At 38.6% G+C, this 16,883-nt stretch overlaps 1 protein-coding gene across 4 annotated transcripts in view; it reads left to right on the forward strand.

The window, feature by feature from the left end:
• Nucleotides 1–11,077, forward strand: part of wfdc1 (WAP four-disulfide core domain 1) — a 43,163-nt gene extending 32,086 nt beyond the window's left edge. For all 4 annotated transcript variants that reach the window (XM_059993165.1, XM_059993162.1, XM_059993163.1 and 1 more), the window contains exons 5-7: nucleotides 833–973; nucleotides 5,278–5,328; nucleotides 7,579–11,077. In XM_059993165.1, the coding sequence (XP_059849148.1) occupies nucleotides 833–973; nucleotides 5,278–5,328; nucleotides 7,579–7,637 (251 nt within the window). In that variant the 3' untranslated portion in view covers nucleotides 7,638–11,077. The remainder of the gene's footprint in view (nucleotides 1–832; nucleotides 974–5,277; nucleotides 5,329–7,578) is intronic.
• The last annotated feature ends 5,806 nt before the right edge of the window (nucleotides 11,078–16,883 follow it).

Here is a 16,883-nt window from a genome sequence, read left to right on the forward strand (position 1 = left end):
TGCCCCAGACTTAAGTCGGAAGATGAAATAATGCCCAGTTCCCCTGCAGTTAGCCTTCATGGAAGTTTTATAAACAGTACTATGTGCCCGTGAATAAGAAAGGGCTACAGCTTGATTGAAATGTTACCCAGATTTCTGTTCAAGTCCAGAAATCCTTCACATCAAAGTGGGTCATGCTGATACTTCAAATAGAACCATAGAACATTTAGCACAGAAACAGTCCTTTTAGCCCTTCTTGGCTGTGCTGAACCATTTGTCTGCCTAGTCCCACGGAGCTGCACCCGGCCCATATCCCTCCATACACCTCTCATCCATGTACATGTCCAAGCTTTTCTTAAACGTTAAAAGTGAGCCCGCATTTACTACTTCATCTGGCAGCTCATTCCACACTCCCACCACTCTCTGTGTGAAGAAGCTCTGCCTGATGTTCCCTTTAAACTTTTCCCCCTTCACCCTTAACCCATGACCTCTGGTACAAAACTCCCCTAGCCTCAGTTGAAAAAGCCTGCTTGCATTCACTCTGTCTATACCCATCATAATTTTATACACTTCTGTGAAATCTCCCCTCATTCTCCAATGCTCCAGGGAATAAAGTCCTAACCTATTCAACCTTTCTCTGTAACTCAGTTTCTCAAGTCCCGGCAACATCCTTGTAAACCTTCTCTGCACTCTTTCAACCTTATTAATATCCTTCCTGAAATCTGGTGACCAAAACTGCACACAATTGACTTATTAATTTAAATTAATTTATTTTAGATATTAATCAAGCTTTCTTATTTTAAGAATAAAATAATAATAAGGCTATATTAAGTAATTGTTATCTTTCTTGCAGCTGAAGCTTGCAGCACTACAGAGGATGGTGATGAACCCCTGCATTGTCCCACAGGCTATGAATGTCACATCATAAACCCTGGGAATCCTGCAGAAGGAATTCCAAATAGAGGACAGTGCATAAAGCAAAGAGGAAATAGTGGTTAGTTGATATTTTTCACAGCCCATGTTAATATTTCATAATATCAATTGGGAAATGTAGAGTACAGTAGGTAATTAATTTTTACACGCAACTTCAACTCCAGATCTTGATATGATTGAAGTTTATTTGCTGAGAGTAGAGCAGAAGAGTGTAACAACCTGAACTACAGTCAAGTATACTGTAGGGGCCAATAGTCATGTTTGAACACCTGCTGAAACTACTTCTGCAGTCTTTTTTGTAATTCAGATTGTTACTATTATTTATTCTTATCTTACAAAAGCAGCACAGCATATCATAGAGCAAATACAATACAGCATATTTACACAGCCATCCCATGACAGGAAAACACATAAAACTAAGAAACAGAAAAAAACTTCTAATTTAAGTTTAAATTAACATACGACCAAAATTGATCCCACACGTCTTGCACTTTTCCCTCACTGTTAATTCTTCTCAACATGTGTTCATATGATGAAATCTTAACCCTTTCCTCAGTCCATTCCCTCACAGTGGGACATCTGGGTTTTTTCCAGTTTTGCAATATAATTCTTGCAGCTGTGATGAGACCCACCTTTAAAATAGTAAATTTGACATTGTTTACATTAGGTATCATTGTCCTATCACCCAGGAGACAAAGCCATGGGCACAAAGGCAGTGTAGGACCCAACCAATTCCCCAACAAATCAAGAACTTTACACCAAATGGACGAACCATGGAACACTCCCAAATCATGTGAAAATATGTGCCCCTCATTTTTACATTTCCAGCATAAATTATTATCAACAATCCCCATTTTATAGAGTCTAGTTAGTGTCCAATAATATTTGTGTACTATCTTATACTGAATAAGTTTCCCTCTTGCTTCCCTAATATGTCTACCTTTATTTGATAAAATATTTAACCACTCATTATCTTCAATATCGCTTCCAAGATCCTTCTGCCATACTACTTTGAGAATGTTACACAGTTCACCCACAGAGTGCTTTTGATTGAAGGTTGAACAGGGACTTGCCAGGGTTTATGCCCAGCGAAGGTGATGGAATGGTGGCTTATTTCTAAGTGCAGATGCTGTTTGACTCAGAAAAAATTGTGCTGAAGCTGCTGCACTTGTTTGTTTGTGATGGGAAAGGTCAGCAGTTGTCAGAGTAGCAAAGGTGAATACGTTCATTTCAATTTTATGACGATACTTCATACCGCCATGTACCAGTGATAGAGGGAATAAATATTTAGGGTGGTGGACAGATGCTGCTTTTTCCATTTGAGCTTCCTGAGTATCGTTGGAGCTGCATTCATCCCAGCAGTAGAGGACAATCACAATCATAAGAGATCCCACAGATCCTGGAAATTTAGATGAATACACATGAAATGCTAGAGGAACTATGCAGGTCAGGCTGCATCTGTGGGGAGAATTGAATTGAATTGACTTTTATTTCTTGCATCCTTCATCTGCATGAGGAGTAAAAATCTTTACGTTACCTCTCCGTCTAAATGTGCAATGTGGAAATCAGTAATTTGTAATAAATGGTATGTACAGTAAGATATATAAAAGAACAGTCAATATAGCATAGAAATGCAGTCGTATCAGCATGAATTAATCAGCCTGATAGCCTTGTGGAAGAAGCTGTCCCAGAGCCTGTTGGTCCTGGCTTTTGTGTTGTGGTGCCGTTTCTTGGATGATAGTAGCTGGAACAGTTTGTGGTTGGGGTGACTCGGGTCCCCAATGATCCCACGGGCCCTTTTTATGCACCTGTTGCTGTACACGTTCCAAATAGCGGCAAGTTCACATCTACAGATGCGCTGGGCTATCCATACCACTCTCTGCAGAGTCCTGTGATTGAAGGCAGTACAGTTCCCATACCAGGCAGTGATACAGCCAGTCAGGATGCTCTCAATTGTGCTCTGGTAGATAGTTCTTAGGATTTGGGGACTCATGCCAAACTTCTTCAACCATCTGAGGTGAAAGAGGCACTGTTGTGCCTCTTTTTACCACACAGCCAGTATGGACAGACCAAGAAATAAACAATCAGTGCTTTTGGTTGTGACCCTTCATCAGGACCTGATGAAGTGTCTCGGCTCAAAATATCAACTGTATACACTTCTCCATAAATGCTGCCTGATCTGGTAGAAAGCATTCCATTGCATTCCTGACGAGCCCAGTGTATGAATAGACCAGGTTGGAATGTCAGGAAACTAATTACTCATCACAGGATATCTAGCCTCTGGCCTAGTCTTTTCTGTCACTACATATGGGCCTGGCAATTGATTTAATGGTCAATGGTGATCTTCTGGAATGTTAACAGCGGGGCATTCAGTGATGGCATGAATGTTAAAGGATAAGTGGCCAGATTTTCTCCTGTTAAAGGTGTTCTGTGTCTGGCACCTTATTGAACAAAAGCTATTTCCCACTTTTTGACCATGCCTGAATATTGTCGATGGTCAGACACAGACCTGCTACATTTGTTAGTGCGTTATGTATATAAATGAACATTGCTGAATGTCCTCACTTCCAACCTATGCTGTCTGTTAATGGAACAGCCTACGATAGTTATGCCCTGAAGAACACTACAGTAATTGGGATGATTGAATCCCAGACATCATAACATTTTTCCTTGTTAAGCTTCAGTATGACTCGAAGTGCCACACTTTGATGCTTATTGGCTTAGTTTTACCATTGTTTCTCATTGCCACGCTTAGTTAAATGTTTTGATGTCAAAAGAAGTCACTTGCAGCTCAACTCAGGAATTCACATCTTTGGTCCACGTTTGAACCAAGGCTGTTAAACATCTGATCCTGGTGAGAACCCAAGTTGGAAATCAGTGAGCTGATCGGGTTAAATGTGGTTGAACTACACTGTTGAGAAATCTTTCATGATCAAGAGCAGACTCGTTACTTAGCTGAATTGGATTTGACCTGTAATAGGGTCCTGATCACATTTTTTCAGCATTTTTAGGTGGACACTGTATGGAAATTGGTTGTTTGGGGGCTCAGCAATTCTAGAAAGCAAGCAATCAGTATTCCAACGAGGATGTTGAAAGTATTACATCTGGTTTTTACTGTATCCAGTTCTCTTCGCCAACTCTCAGTATCACATGGAATTAATTGAGTTGGCTGTTACGACGGGGACCTTGGCAATAATCTGTTTTATTGACATACAAAATTGCAGGGCATGTGGGTTCAGTGAAAACTTTGTTGGAAGTGACTGGATTAAAAAGCCTGAGGTTGTTTTCCATTAAGCTTAAAGTGATAAGCGTCCAATACATTATTTGCACAGTACATTGTGTTATTGGTGGATAATAATGTGTACTTTTACTTTAGTTTACCTAATAATATTAAGTTTCTACTGGTAATGTTTGCATGTGTGCTGCATTGTAAAGGCAGGATTGCCATCAGCTGCTACTTTCTCCTGTTCTCCTCAGATTCTCTTCTTAGCTGATGTCTTTGATTGCACAGGGCAACTGCTGTCATCTAATAAACAAGTCTTCCTTGGGGTGGGGGTGGCAAAGGAAAATGTTGCCATACAGGTCACCATGCCTGCTCCTTAAGCAATTTGGAAGCTTCAAGTTGTTGGGTCACCGAGTTCCCAAATACCGTTATGATCCTTGCCAATGATGATTATCCGTTAAAAAAGCATCACTAAAATAAATGACCTTGTTATTTTTTCCTTACTGAGATTTTGCCATGTGCAACTTGGCATTTTACTTCCATTGACTGTCCTTGGGATGTTATAAAATCAGGAAGGTTGCAGCATACACACAATCTCTTTTCATTATCCCACAAAATAAATGCTCATCCTTAATTTCCTCATTAGTGTAAACTAAACCATTCCACAAATGTTTTAAATTCACTTAAAAGGTAAATGCTTACAATGTCAACATCCGTTTTGAATGAGAAGAATTACCCGTAAATCATCTTAGCTGATGCAACAACTCAGTATTTCTTTGAATTTCTTTATATCATTCAACATTAACCAATTCTAGCTGTGGAATATTTTGAATAACCAAAATGTTGGCATAAACGCTAACAGTATTCTTACCATGATGATGGAGACAGCAGCCAGAGAGCTGGAAATGAATTGATCCACTTGACCCGAAACAGGAGTGAATGGCACCTGATGATTCTTACCGAGTTGTAACATATTCACTAAATTAACATATTGTTCCAGCTAGGAATCATAAAACCACTTGATTTTGTGAAGCAAAATCTCCAAGAATTAAGAAAATAATTAGTTATTTTAATACATAAAGCTTTAAGAGAGAATGTCATTCAATATCATTTCAAATTTCTTTCTAATTATTTGTTTGCAGATGCACGAAATTTAAGACCGAAAGCTTTCAAAGACTACAAAGATTATTTTGGTAAGAATACATTAAGTACTAAAGTTAATTGAACACACATTGATTGCGACAATTTGTACCTCAATATAAAATGCAGTGGAAATGTAAAATTCAGCTAACCAGTGGGCTAGGAAATTGGGCCAACCAAAATACTCAGAAGCTAAATGACGAAAGAATCAAGAGAAGTGGAGTAACTTAGAACAAACCCTGAGCACATTGTATGGAGGAGCATGTGAGCAACTAGTACGCTTATCTTTTCCACCGCACAAAGCGCAGAACAAGTTAAAGGTGAACCTACAAGCTCAACTTCTTCCTTACAGTGACAGGAATGTGAATAAATTGATGGTTTAAGATCAGCACTTAAACTGGTCATGCAAATAATATGAGGGTGAGGGTTTAGGATGGGATAGGGTCATGGGAGAACTTGATCACTGACTATACCACAAAATTAGTGTCTAAACTACCATAAGGTAAAAAAGCAATGCTGAAATTAAGTGAAGTATTTTGCAGAAAAAAAATAAGAGCCTTAGGAACAAGTAGCTGTCTGTCCCTTTCAACTGTGCAAATAGTTGCAAGGATGTCTCTTCATGCATCAGATTATGCAACTTCATGCTGCATATTAAGTAATTACACTTGTGCTTTCAACTAAGACTATGTGCAAATCTCTTCTATCAGCACATGGTTGTCATGCAATACAATCTAATTAGAACACCTATAACAGCATCAAACCAAATTACATGAAGACTAACTAAAGTGTCCCTCATTAAATAAGCAAAAAGGGAAATTAAATTACTTCATATTACTCTGATTAATTCTAATCACTTGGGCCTTAAGCACTGAATATTATCAACATTTACTTCCCTTATTGCAGATTTCCAGCATTCCTGTTTTTTTCTTCTCTGTCGTTCTTCTCTGATAGAATTAAGGGATACACCTGTCAATTCGGCTTTTCAATGACAAATACAAAGGTTTGATGTATGAAGGAGTGACGTATATGATTTTTGACTGACACGTTGACATGTTTTCTGCTGACCCTTTCTCGCAGCCCACCAGACCATGTTGTACGATTACATCTCCAAGCTAGACTAATAACGTAATATCTATTTCAAAGAAGAGAGTTCACTACAGTTTATTTTGCAGTGCTTGTTAAAATCTTTAAATATGGGTAAATATAAGAGGAACTACTTGCTAAAATCTTTTTTGCAAAAATAATTCTTTTCATTTTTTTTAACCAAAATCTAATATTAAACATTTAATATTTGGAGTCGTGGTTAATGTAACAATACCACAATGCCAGTGACTTGGGTTCAATTATTTTCACTGCCTGTAAGGAGTTTATACCTCCTCTGTGTTCCTGTGGGTTTCCTCCAGGCGCTCCAGTTTCCTCCCACAGTCCAAAGGTGTTTAGGTTAGTAGCTTTCATGGTTGTAATTGGGTGGCAAGGTTTGTAGGCTAGAAGGGCCTGTTACTATACTGTATCTCCAAATAAAAAATAGCTGTGTTCATTTAAATCAACAACTAGACACTGATGATCAGATTTTAGAGTTTTCTGATGCCACTCACATCAAAACTATCAAGTCAAGTTTATTGTCATTTCAACCATAAACAAGTACACAGTAAAAATGAAACAATGTTCCTCCAGGACCCTGGTGCTACATGAAACACAAAATTACACTAGACTATGTGAGACAGCACAAGCTAGACTATGTAAAACAACATAAAAACTGCACTAGACTACCGGCCTGTACAGGACTACATAAAGTGTGCAGGGCAGTACAATAATTGGTAAACAAGACAGTAGGCACAGTAGAGGACAAATTACAATACAGTAATAAATGATGTGGATGTCAGTCTAGACTCTTGAGTATTGTGGAGTCTGATGGTTTGGGGGAAGAAACTGTTGCACAGTCTGGTCGTGAGATCCCGAATGCTTCGGTACCTTTTGCCAGATGGCAGGAGGGAGAAGAGTGGTGCGTGGGGTCCTTCACAATGCTTTACGAGTGCAGTGTGTGGTGTAAATGTCTGGAATAGCCCCTCCTACCACCAATGTACACCTTCCACCCTAGCTTCTTATCCTACCACCCATCCTGTTAACTCTCCACAACACAACTAATTCCTATTCTATCCAACTACCATCCACCAAAATACCTGGGTTCCCTTATTTGGGAGGAAAGGTTCATGATCAGATTTATCTTTCAGAATCAACAACTTAATAGAGCCAAAGATGATTCATATCAGCTCATTTTTAATATGACTGCTCATATTTTGCAGGAACTAACTCCAACAATGCTGTTGGCTACAAAAAGCACCATCATAAACATCTGGGCTAAAGTTGCTCCTGAGACAGGACAGCAAGGTGCAGTGTGAACAGGAACATAGCAATTTCAAATGTTGTAAATTTACAGGTAACCTAGATCATTATTAATGAGTCACAGAAACCACATATTAACATTTTATCATCAAACTACATCCCTGAAATTGCTGGCACAGTAATGGCACAATAAAGTTTCAAGTACATGAAATAAGAGTTTTGTGGTAAGAAAGATGAGCCACAATAAATCACTAGCAACTGCTGGGCCATTTGCCTTTAATCTTCCTGTGAAAATAAAATAAATTGTCACAAAAGTCATAATCTCCATTTAATAATGCAACCATGTCAATGTGTATTTGTTCCCAACATGCTTCATCTGAGAAATGATCAGGAAAAATCAGTTACTAATTAACTGATCAACTAATGATTATTCTACATATCCCATGAAAACTTGCATCCTGGTTCATTGTTTTGTATGATGAAATTGATTTGTTTAAAAATTAAGCAATATTAAGAGTTAACTTCTAGCCTCCAGGATTTGGAAATCCTCACCAGTCCAAAGTCAAACTCTTAAAGCAAATGGATCTGGTAATTTGCAAATAATCAGTGCGCCAATTTCATAAGAAAGGCAGCAGCTTCTCTGATTTCCAAATTTCAGTCATTACCAATATAGTATGCACTTTTGAGCAGAAGGCAGCTTTATTGATATTTGTTTCTGTGGCCAGAAACCTCAGAACTGTACATTTTCTATGAAGATAATTGTTATTTCAATTCACATAGGTTTAAGTTACTATGGCAGTATTTGGATAGCCATTCTAGTCATTAAATTTCACTGTCTAAAGACTTCATTTGACCATTCATAATTTTGCGAGTTAAGTTTGATACATCTTTACTATCTACTTCTGACAATGAGCAGTGTAAGAGCCAAAGAGTAACATCTCCATTAGAATGTGGTCAAAGACTATTTCCATATCAGAGCAATTATGTTTACAGGAAATTGCACAGAATTTTGAAACTAACAATTGATAAAGGTCTTTAGCTATTACCACAGTCATGCCAAACATGGTACAAACCTCTTGACAGTAGGTCCATCCATTTGCAGGTTAGAATCATTTGAAGAAGGAAATTACATCTGCAGTATATTACTTGATATTGAAATAGAAAATGGAGGAAGTTTGAAAAAGTTGAATACTTCGATCTTGTGTAGTACTGTACTTTATACCATCAATGAAACAAAGTACTGGCAAAGCATAGTAAGTCAAATTACATCTATAAAGAAGAAAAAAGTAATAAAATTTATCTATAAAACATCCAATAAGCTAACCTACATTTCATTTAAATATTGATATATGTTTTATATTCAAACTCTATTATGGGACAGTTGTCTCTATTTTAAGGCCTTTTACTTGCTTTATTGTTCTTCATTACAATTTGAATGTTTAGAATAAAATATAGAGAATCCCTTATATACTGGCATAGTTTAAGAACAAGTTATTCAGTAATAAGAATCAATATATGATAGCGTATGTAGTGCATTTTAACCAATGGGACTGATCCAATTGAACTTATAGTTGTCTGTTCTTATCGTTAAGTCAACCTGTTTGTCCTCAGTTACAGTGGGACTAGATATTTATTAATTAATATCAAAATTGAAATAACTCACATAATAGGGTAGGAAAGGAAAAGATTTCCATTTATGTTTTTCATCTTTAAGATCATGACACTTCATTACTAATAACTGGAATGACAATTGTGCGTGAGATAAAATATAACACTTTGCTCAGTTCAAGTATAAACTTTCATGAATCTTCTGTTACACTTATCACATTAGTAAAAGTAAATGTAGACCAATAAAAAGACAGCTGCCAAGAACTCTATTGTAAAGACATTCACTATATTGATTTCTCAGATGTGGCCACATTGAGATATAACTCCCTTCACTAACAATTCCCTTCAGATTTATTTTTAATGGGATATTAGTAAATGGAGGAAAGTGTACCGACCAGAAATTCTGCTCTGGTTGACAGTGCGAAGTGAATGTTTGCACATTGTATTAAAACTTAAAAATGTATTCCAATGAAGTCAATAGAAGTGAACATTATCAATTTCTAAGTGACTCAGTTTTTCCTTTAAAATCTTTTTAATGGTTCTACTTAGCATAATAATTTAGATTAAGATTATTAATGTTTTTCCAGAACAATGTAACACATCCCCACTTTAACTTTGAATTTATCTGGGAGCTCCAAAGAACTGTGTTGCAATGTATGTACGTTGCCCTACACCTCCCTCCCAACAGCTCCTGCCCCCCTACCCCAAATCCTAAAGGCAAATAAATAAACTCTCAGAGTTTAGAGTAAGTGCTGGCATTAATCTCAAATGATTTACCATTAAAACACATCAAGCCTACTTTTGAATCTGTAGTAACCAGACATGAAAATAACTTGACATCAGACATCACTATGCTTCACTTATACTTTGCTTGGTTCCATGCTTCGCTTTAGCAAATACTGCTTTTGACCAGTAAACACCATTAATTTAAAGTGGCCAAATCAAATCAATTTCTTCAAATACTTTCAGATATTTAAATGATACTTTCTCTCCATTGGAAGAGGTCCCACTAGATGTTTTCAAAATTTGTCCTATTCCAAATGATCAACTGAAACAATTTGGAAATTGTTGTAACTAGTATTTATTGGAGGAGAGTTTAGAATCAAATTGTGATTGAGTTCCTAATGGTTTTATCTCAAATACAAATGGAACTGAATTTGTTGGGGTGTGTGATGATAAGGAGAACATTCCTGAGAGAATGTTCAGTACTAGTGACCAAAGATAAGTTTCTTGCTCAAGTACCTAGTAGATTTTGGCTACAAACATTCCTCTTCTAAACACTAATTAAAAACAGTAGTATTCTGCAAACTAGTATTGCTTTGACAAGTAGTACATTGGAACTTTTGGAAAATATGCCATTATGTTACAGTTTAATAAACCTTACATTAATATACATTTTAATTTTCTATGCTTAATCATTGTAATATTATTCATTGTTTTAACTGCCAACTTAATCATTATAATTGTAAGGATTATTTTTAAGTTGTAACACAGGGCTAAATATTGTAAATTGAAATGTTTGATATTTATATTTCCATGTATGACTTGACTTTCTTACTCATGACCTCTGTGGTTATGTCAGTTGTGCAATTACTTTCACAACATTAATTTCATATCTTCTGGCTTTCATTTCATTTTATCTTAAATGACAAGACATCTCCACAAGTTCTTCCTGTCATGATCAAATCTATGTCAATACTTCTCTGATGACCAATATCTCAGGCATTTTACCAGGTGCTAAATACACAGTGTTACTGGTTCTAAAACATTGTGTAACTGTACAAATACCTTTTATTGTTTCACTTTGTACTGATGACAACAAAGATAAAATTCTGAATTAAACATTGTCTAAAATAATAGAAGTTGATGAGTCATAATTTAATCTCTGCTTGCTCAAAAATGTGATGTCAGATTTTGGTCAAATACGCTGCATCTGACTGATCTGTCTGTGACGAGAAGATAGGAGGTTGGATTATGCAAATAATGTTCACTGTGAGTGTTGGGGGGGGAGGCAGTGGGAGTGCAGAATTTTTTGAGGGAAGAAAGAATTTTAAGCTGAAACATGGCGAAACTCGATCAACCACAAAACCATCTACTTCTGCTCTAACTGGGATGTTTTTGAAGGCCCCAAATATTAATTAACCACTATATAAATAAATTCTAATCTATATCTTTTAATGATTATCTAAATTTAGCAGTTGTGAGCCATTCTTCCCAAGACCCCACCCCTGCTAAAAGGAGTTCACTAGCTAGATCCAGCATGTTAGATGAAACAGGAGTAGTTCCTTGGGCAGTCATTCATATCTGCACTACACCCCTCTCCACTACACCTCCATGCAATTGGTTTCCTCCCTGTAACCTTCAGTCTGCTCTGTAGTCTCACCATCTCTCCTTCACTAACGTTCTCGCACCCCTACACTCCATCATGCTTTGATCGTTGGAACCTGTTCTCAGCTGCTTTGACATTTGTCACTGGTTGAACTATCCAGTAGTCAGACCTCAACTCAGCAACACATGCAAAATGCTGGAGGAACTCAGCAGGTCAGGCAGCATCTACGGAAAAGAGTATAGTCAATGTTTTGGGCAGAGACCCTTCGGGCAGACTGAAGTAGTAGAGTAGAAAGGTGGTGGGGGGGAGGGCAGGGAGAAACACAAGGTGATAAGCAAAGAGTTGGAAAATTGGTGAACAAAAATATAGGGTTAGAGAAGGGGGAGTCTGATAGGAGAGGACAGAACTCCATACAAGAAAAAAAGTATGGAGGAGCACCAGAGGGAGGAGTGGAGAGCAGAGCGTGAGGTTAGAATTGGAGAGAGGGGTGTTGAAGTCGGGACGGTTGATATCTTGTCAGCAATCGGTAATGAAAAGGTGCAGCGCAGGCAGAAGACCAGGGTGGGATGTCCAGGAAGAGGATGAGGGTTGAAGACGTGAGAAGGGGTCATCGGTGTGAGATGGCGAGTCCTTGCCAAAGAATAGGCTCAGAGATGAAGACTCTTACTTGGATTTCCAGTATCTGCAGATTTTCTCTTGTTTGTGACTGGAGGCCTCAAATCAGATTCAGATTCATTTACTTTATTACATCTATATTGAAATGTATAGTGTATAGTGGAAGATGTATAGTGGAAGAGATGTTATCACCAATCCACACAGATTGCGGTCTTCTGGTTAGGAAGTCAAGGATTCAGTTGCAGAGGGAGGTACAGAGGCCCAGGTTCTGCAACTTCTCAATCAGGATTGTGGGAATGATGGTATTCAATGCTGAGCTGTAGTCAATGAACAGCATCCTGACATAGGTGTTTGTGTTGTCCAGGTGGTCCCAAGCCATGTGGAGAGCCATTGAGATTTTGTCTGCCGTTGACCTATTGTGGCAATAGGCAAACTGCAATGGGTCCAGGTCATTGATGAGGCAGGAGTTCAGTCTAGTCATGACCAACCTCTCAAAGCGTTTCATCACTCCAGATGTGAACGATAGTCATTTAGGCAGCTCACATTATTCTTCTCAGGCACTGGTATAATTGTTGCCTTTTTGAAGCAAGTGAGAACTTCTGCCCATAGCAGTGAGAGGTTGAAAATGTCCTTGAATACTCCTGTCAGTTGGTTGGCATAGGTTTTCAGAGCCTTACCAGGTACTCCTTCGGGACCTTTCACTTTGTGAGGATTCACTCTCTTTGAAGACAGTCTAAAATCAGCCTCTGAGACAGAGATCACAGGGTCATCGGGTGCAGCGGGGATCTTCACAGCTGTAGTTGTGTTCTCTTTTCCAAAGCGGGTATAGAAGGCATTGAGTTCATCTGGTAGTGAAGCATCGCTGGCATTCATGCTATTAAGTTTCAATTTGTAGGAAGTATCGTCTTGCAAACCCTGCCACAGTTGTCGGGCATCTGATGTCATCTCTAACCTTGTTCAAAATTGTTTCTTCACCCTTAAAATAGCTCTCCACAAATCATACCTGGTTTCCTGGCACAGGCCTGGGTCGCCAGACTTGAATGCCATAGATCTAGCCTTCAGCAGACGGCGTACCTCCTGGTTCATCCATGGATTTTGGTTTGGGAATGTACAGTAATTCTTTGTAGGCACACACTCATTCACACAGGTTTTAATGAAGTCAGTAACAACTGCACCATAGCTATCCAGATTCGAAGATGAATCACTGAATACAATCCTGTCCATTGATTTAAAGCGGTCCTTTAGGTGCTCCTGTGCTTCCCTTGTCCATACTTTCTTGGTCCTCACTACTGGTGCTGCAGTCTTCAGTCTCTGACTATACTCAGGGAGTAGAAGTACAGCCAGGTGATCAGACTTCCTGAAGTGAGGGTGTGGAATAGCACTTTGTCATTCTTGGTGGTGTAGCAATGGTCCAGTACATAGTTTCCTCTAGTATTACAAGTGAACTGTTGATGATAATTGCTTAGTGATTTTTTCAACGTCAGGCAGCAATTAAGGAGAGGAATAAAGAGGCATTGCTGTGCAGAATAATGTGTTACAGTCAAAGAGAGTGAAGTGTAGGTAGACAAAAGTGCCACGTCTTAACAAGGTAGATTGACAAGTCAAGAGTACATTTTATCACATTAACAGACTTATAACAGTGGGACAGAAGCTGTAATTTAGCCTGGATTTTCTATGCACTTTTTGTATCCTCTGCCTGATGGGCATGGGTAGAAGTGAGAATGCCCAGGATGGGTGTAAGTTTTAATTATGCTGGCTGCTTTACTGAAGCAGCATGAGGTGTAGGCGGAGTCCGTGGAGGAGATGCTGATTTTTGTGATCTACTGAACTGTGTCCACAACTCCGTGAAGTTTTTTGTGATCATGGGCAAAGCAGTTGTCAGACCAAGCCACGACGCATCCAGATAAAATGCTTAACACCTGCTTCAGGTGTGGGCAGAGATGTGCTCTATTTTGTTTTTTTATCCATTACGGCATTCAGTATACTTCTGTTGTGTTTACACACAGGCTTTCACCCTTGCTTTTTCAGGCACCTTGATGGTCACTAGAACATGGGGCAAAGCAATGTTGCAGCTATTGCCTTATAGCATCAGGGACCCCGGTGCAATCCAGATGACCCAGTGGTAAAATACAGGGTGGTAAATTAATTGGCCATTGCAAGTTGCCCCTAGTCTGTGGATATGTGGTGAAATTGGGAGGGGGTTGATGGGAGAATGAAGTGGAATGAGTGTAGATCAGGGATTTCCAACCTGGGGTCCATGGACCCTTCAGTTAATGATAAGGCTCCATGGCACAAAAAAAAGGGTTGGGAACCCCTAGTGCAGATGGATGCTCGACGATCAGTACTAATTTGGAAGGCTAAAGGGTCTTTTTCTGTGCTACATAATTCTAGACACGTGAGTTTAAAAATGCATATTTATGTATAATATCTTGCAGAACCACAGGAGACACCAGATAATGAAGGAGGCATGATAATGAGGTTATAATACTGCCAGCAGGCTACACACCGCTCAGAATAACCTTATTGTTGCTTTTATCACAGCCTTCCCGCCCAGTAATCTTTGCTGAAGATTACCTTACACACGCGTTATCAAATATCTTAAGTGAGTTACTTCATGGCCAACAACCATGGAATGCTGAAATACGAAAGTGGCACAAAAGCATTATTTTCTTTTGTAGAAACTTTCCATCCATTAGTCATATCACCTCAGAATGGGAGTGGAAGGAAGTTTAAGTAGTTCACGGGCTGCAGGTCATACTCCTGTGCTCTGCTGTTAATATCACTCTCAGACTGACTAGGAAGGAGTGGATGTCCAATATTAGTGTCAGCAATTATTTAGATAAAAGAGAATTAATAGAATCAGAAACAATTGTCAATTGTGAAAGTTGCAGAACATACCTCTTACTTATGGTGAATCAGGATGAGTCATGAACAAAAACAATAGACCTTATTTGCCTACAACTTATAATCGTACTCCAATATAGATTCTTTTGGAGCCAGCTTTTTTTCTGGATCCATGCTGATCAATGAATTAAAATAACCACATCCAGCCATCTGCTAGTCTCTGGGTTAATAAATACTTTTACTTCTATGTTTACTTAATATTTTGGGCCGAGCACAATGTAGGTCATTTCATAAACACTATGAAGTTAACACCTTTTGAAGTCTTGAACAATCTTCTACCAGGAATTAATACTGTGAACAATTAACTTCAACACAAAAAATGCCATTGACTTCAGAGCCTCTTCCCAAAATGACTTCTATCAGTTTCTCTCATTATTTCTGTTATCTTAATGCATGCTTTTCCCATTTTGTTTTTGTTTCTGTTGTTTAGATATCAGCAGAAGTAATTGTCTAGTTCTGTTTGTGGATCACTTTCCTGTATTCCTGCTTATTCAGAGATGTCTATTTGTATATATTTTTCTTTGATATCTCCAGAGTGATTTTGTAGAGCTGTCTATCCTTTCTGTTGCCGCGAGAAAGCAGCTAAAGTCCACTTGGCCATTCTCTCTTTTTCTCCTTCCATCAGGCAAATGGTACAAAAGTTTGAGGACACATTGAACCAAACTTGTGGACAAGTTCGATCCTCCTGCGATAGGACTCTTGAACAGACCTCTTGTATGATAAAGAGGAACTCTTGATCTCTTTATTTGTTACTTGCACTGCACTCTCTCTGAAACAATAACACTATAATCTGCAATATTCTTCTTTCTTCCTTTTTGAACTGCCTGGCATGCAAACTAAAACTTTTCACATTATCTCAGTACATGTGACAATAATAAATCAATTCATTTCCCCTTATTGGGCTTCATATATCAGGAATGATAGGATTTTTGTTTATTGAATAATTTATTGCTTGTAGAATATTTGGTTCACTTGCACACTTACAGTGATGGCCTCTGAGAGCATGGACAGTTCAGTCAACTAGGTGGAAGTTCACTAGAAGAGATTTCACACACACACAGCATTTATGGAGGAAAATGAATAGTCAATGATTAGGGCCAAGACCCTTCTTCAGCTAAGAACAGAGATGAGGCTGGATGGCCGAAAGGTTTAGAGTAATAATTTTTGCATAACATCTACAGAGCTGTTCATAAGTCTTAGTTATACCTGTATAGCTAGGGTGCCTAAGACTTTCACAAACAAGTGAAAATCTGCAGATGCTGGAAATCCAAGCAACACACGCTAAAAGCGGAAGAGTCTTGCTGAAGGGTCTCGGCCCGTATGTCGACTGTACTTTTTTCCATTGATGCTGCCTGGGCTGCTGAGCTCGTCCAGCATTTTGTGTGTGCTGCCTAAGACTTTTCCACAGTACAGTATGCTATGTCTTTCCAGTTGCCAAATAACACTTAATGCTACTGAGCTAATACAAAGCTAAGTACTCCTATTTCTAGATGTACAAAAAAGCTGGATGAACTCAGCAGGTCGGGCAGCATCTGTTGAAAGGAGCAGTCAACCTTTTGGGTTGAGACCCTTCATCAGGACCCTTCTCGACCCGAAAGGTTGACTGCTCCTTTCAACGGATGCTGCCTGACCTGCTGAGTTCATCCAGCATTTTTGTATGTCTTGATTTGACCACAGCATCTGTAGTGTACTTTGTGTTTAGTACTCCTATTTCTGTTTCCCAACCTCCTTTCTTTCTTAATGAATATACCGTACTGTGCGAAAGTGCTAGGCACCCTAGCTCATATATATATATATATGTACACACAC

The sequence above is a fragment of the Hypanus sabinus genome, chromosome 17 (genome assembly GCF_030144855.1).
Source record: "Hypanus sabinus isolate sHypSab1 chromosome 17, sHypSab1.hap1, whole genome shotgun sequence".
In the NCBI taxonomy this organism is placed as follows: domain Eukaryota; kingdom Metazoa; phylum Chordata; class Chondrichthyes; order Myliobatiformes; family Dasyatidae; genus Hypanus; species Hypanus sabinus.